The 12,776-nt window shown below is 43.4% G+C and overlaps 1 protein-coding gene across 4 annotated transcripts in view; it reads left to right on the top strand.

Annotated features, from left to right (window-relative positions):
- The window catches only part of DSCAM (DS cell adhesion molecule), a 106,535-nt gene extending 100,862 nt beyond the window's left edge, over positions 1-5,673 (top strand). For all 4 annotated transcript variants that reach the window (XM_085859151.1, XM_085859150.1, XM_085859149.1 and 1 more), the window contains exons 33-36: positions 2,221-2,421; positions 2,822-3,064; positions 3,711-4,154; positions 4,427-5,673. In XM_085859151.1, coding sequence (XP_085715277.1) covers positions 2,221-2,421; positions 2,822-3,064; positions 3,711-4,154; positions 4,427-4,686 — 1,148 coding nt within the window. In that variant the 3' untranslated portion in view covers positions 4,687-5,673. The remainder of the gene's footprint in view (positions 1-2,220; positions 2,422-2,821; positions 3,065-3,710; positions 4,155-4,426) is intronic.
- The last annotated feature ends 7,103 nt before the right edge of the window (positions 5,674-12,776 follow it).

Here is a 12,776-nt window from a genome sequence, read left to right as displayed (position 1 = left end):
GGCTTTTCTTTTCCATTATTAGACTTTTCTCTTCCATGATTAGACTCTTCTCTTCCATGTTTAGACTCTTCTCTTCCATGTTTAGACTCTTCTCTTCCATGATAAGACTCTTCCCTTCCATGATTACACTTTTCTCTTCCATGATTAGACTTTTCTTTTCCATGATTGGACTCCTCTTACATAACTCTTCCTTTCTTTTCCATTATTATACATTTATCTTCCATGATTAGACTTTTCTTTGCCATGATTAGACTTTTCTGTCCCATGATCAGGCTTTTCTTTTCCATTATTAGACTTTTCTCTTCCATGATTAGACTCTTCTCTTCCATGATTAGACTCTTCTCTTCGATGTTTAGACTCTTCTCTTCCATGATAAGACTCTTCCCTTCCATGATTACACTTTTCTCTTCCATGATTGGACTCCTCTTACATAACTCTTCCTTTCTTTTCCATTATTAGACATTTATCTTCCATGATTAGACTTTTCTTTGCCATGATTAGATTTTCTGTCCCATGATCAGGCTTTTCTTTTCCATTATTAGACTTTTCTCTTCCATGATTAGACTCTTCTCTTCCATGATTAGACTCTTCTCTTCCATGATTAGACTCTTCTCTTCCATGATTAGACTCTTCCCTTTCATGATTGGACTCTTCCCTTCCATGATTACACTTTTCTCTTCCATGATTAGACTTTTCTTTTCCATGATTAGATTTTTCTGTCCCATGATCAGGCTTTTCTTTTCCATTATTAGACTTTTCTCTTCCATGATTAGACTCTTCTCTTCCATGTTTAGACTCTTCTCTTCCATGTTTAGACTCTTCTCTTCCATGATAAGACTCTTCCCTTCCATGATTACACTTTTCTCTTCCATGATTAGACTTTTCTTTTCCATGATTGGACTCCTCTTACATAACTCTTCCTTTCTTTTCCATTATTATACATTTATCTTCCATGATTAGACTTTTCTTTGCCATGATTAGACTTTTCTGTCCCATGATCAGGCTTTTCTTTTCCATTATTAGACTTTTCTCTTCCATGATTAGACTCTTCTCTTCCATGATTAGACTCTTCTCTTCGATGTTTAGACTCTTCTCTTCCATGATAAGACTCTTCCCTTCCATGATTACACTTTTCTCTTCCATGATTGGACTCCTCTTACATAACTCTTCCTTTCTTTTCCATTATTAGACATTTATCTTCCATGATTAGATTTTCTGTCCCATGATCAGGCTTTTCTTTTCCATTATTAGACTTTTCTCTTCCATGATTAGACTCTTCTCTTCCATGATTAGACTCTTCTCTTCCATGATTAGACTCTTCTCTTCCATGATAAGACTCTTCTCTTCCATGATAAGACTCTTCCCTTTCATGATTGGACTCTTCCCTTCCATGATTACACTTTTCTCTTCCATGATTAGACTTTTCTTTTCCATGATTGGACTCCTCTTACATAACTCTTGCTTTCTTTTCCATTATAAGACATTTATCTTCCATGATTTGGCTTTTCTCTTCCATAATTAGGTGTTTATTTTCCATGATCAGACTTAATTTTTTCCATGATTGGACTCCTCTTCCATAACTATTCTTTTTTCCATTATTAGGCTCTTCTCTTCTATGATTAGACTCTTCTCTTCCATGATTAGACTTTTCTCTTCTGTGATAAGACTTTTGTCTTCGTGATCAGACTTTTCTTTTCCATGATTAGACTTTTCTCTTCCATGACGAGACTCCTCTCTTCCATAACTATTCTTTCTTTTTCCATGATTAGACTCTTCTCTTCCATGATTATACTTCTTTACTTTTCGATGATTGGACTTTTCTCTTGCATGATTAGACTTCTCTTCAATGATTATACTCATCTCTTCCATGATTTCATTTTTCTCATCCATTATTAGTCTCTTCTATTCCATGATTAGACTCTTCTCTTCAATCATAATATTTTTCTCTTCTGGTTTTGATCTTCTGAAACAGGGATTTGTTTTTCTCATTCAACTTTGCTCTTCCATGATTTACTTTTCTTTTCTGAAATTACGCTTTCTTCTTCCGAGAGTAGATTTTGCTTTTCCGGGATTAAACTTTTCTCTTCCATGATTAATCTTTGCTTTTCTATGATTGGACTTCCTTTGTTCTTCTGCAAGCCTCTGTTTTGTCAAAAAAAGTCATTATTTCACTTCTTCCTTTTCCTAATTCTGCCCTCATTCTCTCCCACATTCTTACAGATGGCGATGACAAATCAACCATCTTGCTCACTGACTCTGATTACAGCCAAGTTGGAAAACCTCGGGGTGTCAGCGGAACACACACACTCCCCTCGGCACACCAACACACTCATCCACATCCTCATCTTCCCACTCATTCGGAAATCTCAGGATTAGTACCCACGGCACCAACTCTCACAGCAAATTCACGTCCAGGAACAAGTATGGAATGAGCGTTGCATTTTCAGGAGTAGTTTGATTTCTTTTGGAACTTTGTTTTTTCTACAGTTTTTAAGGCTCCTGTTTTAAGGCTCCTGTTTTAAGGCTTCAGTTTTTAAGGCTCCTGTTTTAAGGAACAAGTATGGAATGAGCGTTGCATTTTCAGGAGTAGTTTGATTTCTTTTGGAACTTTGTTTTTCTACAGTTTTTAAGGCTCCTTTTTCTACAGTTTTTAAGGCTACAGTTTTAAGTAATTCTAAAAAAATATTATTAATTCGAAAAAACAAAAAGAAAAATCTTGATTGTTTCATCGAAATACATTATATTTCATCTTGATCCACCATTTCACTCATGACCACCTATTATCTTTTTTCTTTCTTTTCTCCCTCCTGAAATTGATGAGACCCTGTACCTCGAAAGCACATACGTCAGCCACCACCTCCACCCCGTGCCCGCTACGCCAGCCAATGGACTCTCGGAAGAACCGGCACAACCATGGGACAGGGAGGGACTGGAGGGCCAGTGAACACCGGGAGCTTTGCCGGAGCCGGGGTAACAGCGCGGCCCCCTGTCCTGGATACCCGTGTGCTCACCCCTCGCACCGGAGAGAGTGACACGTACAGCCTGAGCCCTTCACAAGACACCGGTACATTTCTGTGTTTTTATTCTCCTTTATTGTTGTTATCGAGTAAATGGGTAACGTGTCACTACAAAACAAAACTTTTAACTTCAAAGCCATAGTCTTTTGTTGCATTGTTAATCCTAATAAATGTATTGATAAAATAACTTGTGTGTTTGTTTGCTGTGTATTTTGTTTTGTGAGATAAACCAACCACACACAGTGTAAAATACCTAATCCACCAGAAAGAGTGAAGCTGAAACAGACAGCAGAGCATCATTGGTTCAGCACACACTTCACTGCATGTTAACAATCCCAGATACAGTCCACACATATCATAAGAGGTTTAGTACATGGATGAAGATCATGCAGCCTACCCTACCTGTACAGGCCTACCCTCCACGTCTCAGCAATCCCACCTCCTCGAGGATGTGCTAATTATATGGTTAACCCCGTGCAGTACAATTGGATACAGCACCAGTACGCAGTAGTTTATTCTTCTTGAAATATACTGTACGATCAACATTCTGAATGAGGAGAGGATGCTCCAATAGCTTGCGCTTCCACTTGCTATCCCCTGCAGACCTCCGCTTAGGGTTTGTTATATTTGGGAATTTAATGAGAGCTCTCGATTTTTATTTTCTTACCTGTATGCTTTCTCATTTCATGACAGACAAGGGCCGTAACAGCATGGTGTCCACAGAGAGTGCATCATCCACATACGAGGAACTGGCACGTGCTTATGAGCACGCTCGTCTTGAGGAGCAGCTACGTCATGCCACCTTCGAGATCACAGAGTGCTTTGTCTCCGATACGTCCAGTGAGCAACGAGCTTCTCCACCACCCGCAGCTATCACCACCGCAGTCACCGCCGCACCAGATCCTCCGAGCTCGAGTTTCGCTTCAGACAGTACCCCGAGTGACTCAGGGATCCGGAGATTTACAGCGTCACCACCGCGCCCAGCCGCGACCACGGGGCCACCTGGAGGTGGTTTCGGCAATGCGAGACCCGGAACTCTCGCCGGCGGAAGTGGTTCCGGTGCTTTCATGCCGGGGAGCCATGGCGGCGGTGGACAGGCGGACCCTGCTATGGCTGTGCCTGTGGCCCACCGAGCTGGTGAGTTTGATGTTTTGTTTATTTGACTCTCAGACCATTTCAAATCGTTTTTTGAGAGAAATAAGAACGTCATTCCACTTACCTTGTCCAGCTCATTTTGCCTGGCTCACACCATGGCTTTCCGTGTGGTTATGATGGCTATAATTTTACATCACTGTTGTCCTTACACTTTTTCATCATTTGAACTGACTGAGAGTCTTTTGTTCAATGACCTTTTCCCATTGTTTGTGTTATTTGACTCAATTCGAATGAACATGTTCCTTCCTCTACAGGTGATTACTGCAACCTGCCGCTGTACATCCAACATGACAGCTCGGCCACGTCTCAGCAAAAAACTCTGCCACCCACTGTTGCTTCTTTCCATCAACCACATACGGACATAGTTCCCACTCACCCAGGACCCCAGGCATCACCAACACCACATCCTCATAACACTCATCCTGCCTGTGACTCACTTGAAGATCTCACAAAGGCTGTCAGGGCACCCAAGGGTGCTTCAAGTGTTTACTCGAAGTCCTACACACTTGTTTGAATACTTTAAGGTTGGAGGATCTTTGGTGAGAGTGGATGTTGCTGAGGAGATTGAATGTGCTGCCGGCTGGGTGTTGTATTCCATAAGAGTGGCATACCATCACAAGGTGGTGTTCTCACGAGCATCCCACAATGATGGGTCCTGCTTCTCCACTTACCCGCAAAATGTTCATCCTACCAGATCTGCAGCTTTCACTTGTTCCCATTTTCAGGCTCGAATTCCAGCCTCATCCTCAGCCGTGGCTTAACAACAAAATACATCCCCAGGCACCAAGCAAATTGTACCCAACCATCCATAGTGTAGCCATTTCTCTTTAGAGCCTGAAAGCGACCACGTCTAATCATTCCAGCTCCTGGGGGCCCCCATCTACCTGTCCATCCTTTGTCCAGATAACTGTAGACCTCACTTTCCAAGGTCCGATCAACTCAGCACTTTTTGCATCTCAGCTTTCAGCAGCCATATGCTGAGCTGAAGGAAATCAGGAGAATCGAGTCATAAGGCTACGGTGACCATAGTGCGAGGCAGCTAATCTTAACAGCATGTTTTATTCCTCATCCTTTCCTCGTCTCTCTTTTCTGTAATTCTCGAACACTGCACAGCCCATGAATGTTGGGATGAATATGTTGTTTTCAAAGGGGAGAGGGTGTGTTTATCTTCCCGCCTTGGAACGGTGCTCCCTTTCCGATTGCTGCGCACGCTGCTCCCCGCCAGCGTGATCACGCAGCTGCCACAATGGTGGTGCTATTGTGAACATGGTCGAAGGTCGAATGCAGTGAAAAAAATCGACTCAATTGAGGCAGCATTGAGGGGTTTAGACTCGTTACATGCACTTTTATATCGGTCGTTGCACGAGTTCAGCTCGCGGAGCCGCCTTCCGGTGGAACAGACAATGTGGGCATGGACTCTTGTGCGTTTGATTCCAATGGTGATTTCACCGATCCTCACTTCCCCGTGCCCTCTTTCTCTTGTCCTTTCTTTCCACCACCCCCCCCCCCCGAGTTGTTTTGAAAAACTAAATCGCACGTTTATTTATTGAAAAAGATTCTTCATAAATATTCTGGTTATGAAAAGCAGTTGAAGATGTGAGAATAGACAAACATCTTGATTCCATACCAGACAGAATTAGAAGCAACATGAGGAAGGCATTTTGGTTCAGATACCTCATGGTATTCCAGTATATTTCCACTCAAATGTTGCTGACAGAGTGGTACCAGCTCCATCCATACAGAGTGGTACCAGCTCCATCTGTTACAGAGTGGTACCAGCTCCATCCGTACAGAGTGGTACCAGCTCCATCCGTACAGAGTGGTACCAGCTCCATCCGTACAGAGTGGTACCTGCTCCGTCCGTACAGAGTGGTACCTGCTCCATCCGTACAGAGTGGTACCTGCTCCATCCGTACAGAGTGGTACCAACTACGATAAAAGGGAAAAAGTGAATTTGAGAAAATAATACCAGCAAGTGTTCGAATGACGTGCTCGTGGAGACACAAGGTAAAAGAAAGAAACGAACTGATGCTCAAGTATTAAAATGAAAGGTGTTTTTGTTGCTGTCTGCTGTATTTACAAATTTGTTATGAGACAAACAATCAAGATTTACAGGAATGCAGTAATAGTTTGCTAATCGAAGGGACAGTGAAAAAAAAATCACAATAAACATCTTGTTCCAAACCTTTCCTTTGTTATCACAAATGGTGTTGTCATGGTGTTAATCCGAAGAAAAATTAGATCCTGGTCCTTGATTGGTTGAGGTTAGTTTCATTAACTATTCAATCCGAACGTTTTGGAATGCAATGCTTTGTACATTTGTTCTTCTTACGATTTAAAGGTCATGCTTATGTATTGTTACGGCAGTCCAAACAGCCGAGACACCCCAGGCTGGATCAAGGGCCTGTTTGCTCCTACACCGAGCCCACTCTGGGATGCCCCGGTTGTCTCCCCATACCGAGACACTCAAAATGGCGACCGGAGCAATTCGGCATGACCGATGCGGGGAAAAGTTTATAATTGACGCGAACCATTCCACCAATTCTGCCCTTTTAGTCTTTAGAGGACCGATATAACCGAACGGTTTTACTGATCGTGCCGATTCGAATAACTCGATGGAGACCCAATTAATTAATGTGTGTATTGCAAACCAGAGGAAGGGAGAACAGGGAACACAGGAACATTTTATTCGACAATTCTATTTACAAAACGAAATACACACCCCAGGTACCGTACTTGCAAAAGGTCCTGAAACTAAACCTTATCAGGCTCGAGGCACACCACAGCAGAAATACCAGAAGAGGTGACAGGACAGAAATACCCGTTGCGGCCCGTATGGGCGCCATGAAAGTCTGTCCGGAGCTCATGGTTCCACTGCTCTACCAGGCGGTTCAGCGCACACCGTTCATGCTCTCGGGCTCTGCCACTGGCCGCACTGTACTCAACACCATGTCTGGCCAACAACTGAACTGGCCTGAGCTGAGGAACCAAGGGTGAACCCACTGTGTAATGGAACGGGGACAAGGAATGGCACAACAAGCTCCAAAGAAGAACCATGGAAAAGGATCCAATCTGGACGTGTGTGCAGGCTTTTATGGGCTCCCGCGATGCTCCACCCCATGACATAACCCCGCCATGTCTGCCCCTTACCAATTGATGGTTTGGCCGTCAATCAAGGCGAAGCCCTTCCCGGACCCTCTCGACTTGCTCTCGAATGTTCAGGGAAAATGTCTGGTGCTCACCATTCGTGCCAAAACTGGCTCCTTTGCGACGTTGCGTGGCCGAATTACCTGAGAAAAGCACATTTAAGACAGATTACGAGCCTGGTGTTGGCTTAGTGGTTAGGGTGGTGGTTTGGTATTCTAGGGTCCTGAGTTCAATCCCTGTTGGCCGCTGAATTAATACACCAGGGGTTGACTCAGCCTGTCATTCCTTTCGAGGTCGGCGAAATGAGTACCAGTGTGTACTCGTAGAGGGGCACTGCATCAGGGAAACAGTCGCGCTTCCAAGAAATGATAGCTATCCCGCAGCTAAGCTACCATACGCAAGAAGAAGAAGAAGAAGAAGAAGAAGAAGAAGAAGAAGAAGAAGAAGAAGAAGAAGAAGACAGATTACAAGGGGAAGGGATTGAAGGGAAAAGCGGTTTGAGACACACATTATGGAGGTAAGACGACAGCTTGCTACAAATAACGACGCCTAATCATATTATAATTAAATTACTTCACACTTATTCTAATCATGCACGATGGAAATAACTATTGCTCAGCTCTGCAATCTTAACCCTGAGAAGCTATTTCCACAACGGTATTTTAAAAGCAAATCTTGTCTCGTATCACAGGTGTGATGGATTACCTACGATCCCTTTGGAAGTAGAGGGTATCAAGTGCTTAGACTATCTCAACCCTTTCTTCATCTTCCTTAATGGAAAATCCCACAATGAGGGAATTCACCCTTCAATGGCAAATGTAACTTTCAGAGAAATTAGCAGTCATCGCTGCCAAGGCATCCACCTGATGCCCTTGGAAGTCCCCGATTGGCTGTGGAATGGAGGTGATTTAACGCTCCTCAAACGCAATTGCTGTCTTCATCCACATCTGAAGTCCCCTCGTGATTTGTAATCACGTTTGGTTTAAAATTATCACATCATCTTGGAATCTCGCTTCCCTCCGTGCTGTCCAATCATTGTTTCAAATGACTTTGTGACACGCCACACAGTCATGGCTACAGGTATGGTAACATGATCTAACTCCGGACTGGTAATGGATGGGACACGCTGTCCAGAAATAGTCAATGGGTCCAAATCTACTCTGTATAGGCATCACCAAGACTAATTGGATGTCCAGGGATACCTCTCTGTCCAGTTATACTTGATACCAATGGCGTGTGCATGTGCCGCCACCACACTTGTGATCCGCCATCTTGGATTACAAACAAACAAAGGGAAACTACACGTCGACTGGATCATTGTGTTTATATTTGTTAAAATACTAAATCTTTGTGTTGTGGCAATTGCACGATAGGAAGGATTGGCTGTCGTATCATCAACTGCCTGCAAGCAACGACATCAAGATTTTCATATGGAGGTTTGACTTTGAATTATGGATGGGTGTTCAAGAGGGGATTCAGAATGAGATTCTCACATCATCCAAGAAACGGTAAATTTCTATTTTATTTCTCAATATCTAATTATGTACACGAAGTAAGGTGTGTGTGTGTGTGTGTGTGTGTGTGTGTGTGTGTGTGTGTGTGTGTGTGTGTGTGTGTGTGTGTGTGTGTGTGTGTGTGTGTGTGTGTGTGTGTGTGTGTGTGTGTGTGTGTGTGTGTGTGTGTGTGTGAGTTGCAGCGGTAGCCCACTTACTCGGTACACAGTGCATGCTCCGCACTACACCTCACCGCTGACTCCTCCAGGTGGACCACACGGATCCCACCTTTCTCCCTCGCAATGGTACAATTTGATCATCCTTTCTCATTACCAGCAAACGTTACCATTCTGAATCCCTTTTGTTGTTGTTTTTTTTTAACCAATTTCATATTTCACCGAATTGGATTTACATTCTGCAAACTGACATGAAAAAATCTGTTCTTAAGATTAATTGAATGTGTACCAATAGTATATTTCAAATCAGTTTATAGGCTGGATCTGGACTCAGTCTGAGTATCTGACCAAAATCTGAGCATCACCACCACCATTGCCATGGTCATCGCATGATATGCTCATGTACAAGCATCTGCCTGCAGCAAATTCATTTGACAGTGTATTTTAAATCTGTACAAAGGGAGACCTGCCTCTGTCTGCACTAACATGTGGAACCCCCTGCAACACCTTCCCGGTCAGCTCACTCAGTGCCGCGTTCGAATCCATAACACACGATGGAAGCTGTTTTAAATTTATTTCATCAACTATTTTGATTAGCATCTTACTCTACATTTAAACTACTTCATCTTGCTGACATCGAACTCCATGATGCAGTGCTCCGGTGCCATATTGGTTGGCAAGCCTAACAAATGAGAAAAGGTTAACAACACCTAACAAGGCTAAAGAATTAACAAAACCTTCCCTCGACTGGATGCACACTCGCCTCCAAGCTGTCTCACCTGGTTTTGATTCCCTACCTGGTGTTTCACATGATGATTGGAACATTTCAACCGTCGATTTACCTTGTGTTAAAATTACTGGCGAAATGTTCAGAGCATCGAGACGTGAGTGCATCGGATGGGTCAAGTGATCCTACCCCATTCTATTGGTCCCACTTACACATACAACATGGATTGGCACCCCATTAGCTCAATCGAACCAACGAAGAAGTTAGCCATTCACATGACCTCAGTTTAACTACACGTAAGATTCAGATTGTGTACGATGATTGAAAGAAAGCAGGAATGAACTCATATTCTCAAATGAATGAAATTAAAAAAAAAAATCCACCCACAACTAAACTGCGGGTTCTCCCCTAAATGCACATGGCTCGTGGAGACGCTCCCTCCGGTGTGTGCATTTATTAGAAATGGGTGGGACAGGGAAATTACTCATGCATAACGTGGTGAATCAAACTCCACATTGTTTGTATAGAGGGTCTGCAGAGCTATCGCATAATACCACGCGCACTACCACGTTGGTTGCATTCACCTTCCCTGGAATGATAACAACCAGTCTATCACATTCCACCAGCAACTTTACAGTCCATCACATCCCATCTCCCTATTCTGACCCGCTGCAGGAAGGTCAAACTCTAACCCACCTGGCCTGCCAACAAACATGGCGCCCAAAAAAACCATCCCACATTCTAACGTGTAATTTTAAAACACCTCTACAAAATTCCTCCCACTGCGCAACCATCCATCCACATACAATGCACGCAAATCTGTGGGGGCAAGGATGAACAACTCCATAGACTTGCCCTCTAAAGACCAACGGCGCGGCCCAAATATATGGCACTCTCAGCATGGCCCGGATGCCAACTCGGCCCATCAAAACCAACCCCTCCCTTCAGACACCCATGCAGTCTCCGCGCCTGGCTCAGTTGTGTATGTATTATGTTCACAGCTCACCGCCATCACACACAGCCATAATGTGCCTCCCTCATCATGAGTGATTCAAATCGTTAAAAGCTCATTCACATTAACCATTTGTACAAACTCTTTCATGCCACAGATTGATGCAAAAACAAAATATTTTCGGAGCCCGTACGTCCTGTGGATGGACACACAAAGACGTGACTGTGATCACAGGGCAAACCATTCACACCCAAACACTCCACAACCGTGATCACGAACGAGCACTCCCTCCTGACCACCACTGCGCACTGCCACATTGGCAGCACTGGGAATGTACTGGAAAACCACCTCATGCAACTCCAACATTCAGTGCCCCATTGAGGAAAGCTGTTTTAAATTTCGCACCGTGGCTTGACCCGTACAAAAGTAGGCACACAGCTCACAAGATGTTCGGCACGCAATCCAACAAGTGATTAATCATTCTTACAATCGCTCGTGCTCACGCTTTAACCACCGCACATGCTCAAATAATTGTCATTCCCGTGTGCATCTGTAATCAAGAGATAAAAATCGAACAATATCCTTTGGCTTCAATTTTTTTTTTACCAGCAAAAGTTAATTTCCTTATTTCATTTCCTTATTAATCAATTTTACAATTTTGTTTGTAACCAGTTTCTCTTGAGCAGGTCGGAGAAAAGCTGCTCCGATCCTTTCCCTCTCGGGCAAAACACACACACACAGCCAGGGAAGGCAAATTCCTCCACTTCACAGCAGGCCACTTTCCCAATCAATTAAATATTTCATTTCTTCTCCGACGTTCAGCACTCCCTATCGTAAACACTTTACAATTTACCTCCTTGGCAGATTTTTCCATTCACAATACACCTCTGACACACACAAAACCGACGCACACATACGTACCCACTCACACTGCCACTGCAAAAACAAGCTTCAGGCACAATGAACAAATGCATAACTCATCGTTTTTTTTACAAATACAAATAATTCCCCTGTGTTGTTTCCCATCATATTTCACCTTACTTCCGCTTTGAGTACTTAGGCAGTCCTCGGTAAGTCAATATCTATGACTTTCCTATTGCTTAGCTCGCAACGGCTCCAAGTTTCTTATCCAGTTCTTACCAATGATGTCTCCGCCACACCGTGACTCGGCGTCTTATAACCTTTTACGCAGCGCCTTACTCTGCGACATAACCTTTTCCACAGCGACTTACAATCTTTTAAGCAGCGCCTTACAATGGTTGGCAAGATGTCAAGCCAAATGAACAGAAGTACCAATCCCCTTAAAATCCGTACCCAACACTACTGATCCTGTATCCACCCTATTTGACACAGTAAACAATCCTTACATGCTTACCTTTAAATCTAAGTTCGGATCTGCGCAGAGTCCACAGAGAAGCAGAGCAAATTGCCTGGCTGCAGTAAATACACTTCCACCGAGAGCTTTCAATAGGCCTATCTTACCTTTTTCTAATCCCCCAGGTGCCAAGTGTTTGCTGTTTTCCCGGCATTCACTCCACTGCTCTCTCCGGACTTGGCAGATCCCATCCTCGTCGCCAAAATCTGTGGTGGAAATTTACACAAAAGAGAAAAACACTTTATTATCTAACAGATTGTTTATTGTATAAAATCACACATGTGGGAGAAAAGCTTGTCTCAAGAGTACAAACAGATCTCTGACTGAGTTTGAATACATGGTCTTTTATATGGTTGGAAAATAGGGAGGGGTGAGAGCATGAAAGGGTACTGGTTAATCAATACCAGACGACGATAAAGTTTTATTTAAACAAGAGGTCCTTCAAGCAAAGAGGAAAAAAAATCAATTCTATGCATAATATAACAAGATAGTGCAGTGAAAGAATACGTGTCTTGCGTCAGGGCGTGCATGCACAGAGTTACATCGGCAATGATTCAGCACAATAGGTCAGTGGAGCATCTGTTTGCACAGATAAGGTAAAGTTTTGCAACACAATAAGAAGTTTGTCATCTTAGCAGTCCGAGGAGACTCCTGCTTTATATTCTAAATAAGGTAGGAATGGGAAGGCAGAGATGATGAGCTTCGTGTTTGTACAACTTTACAATTGAATGGGA

The sequence above is a fragment of the Eptatretus burgeri genome, chromosome 16 (genome assembly GCF_056783735.1).
Source record: "Eptatretus burgeri isolate ZD-2024b chromosome 16, Ebu_testis_v1, whole genome shotgun sequence".
Taxonomy (NCBI): Eukaryota; Metazoa; Chordata; class Myxini; order Myxiniformes; family Myxinidae; genus Eptatretus; species Eptatretus burgeri.
This window is presented reverse-complemented; position numbering and strand designations above follow the sequence as displayed.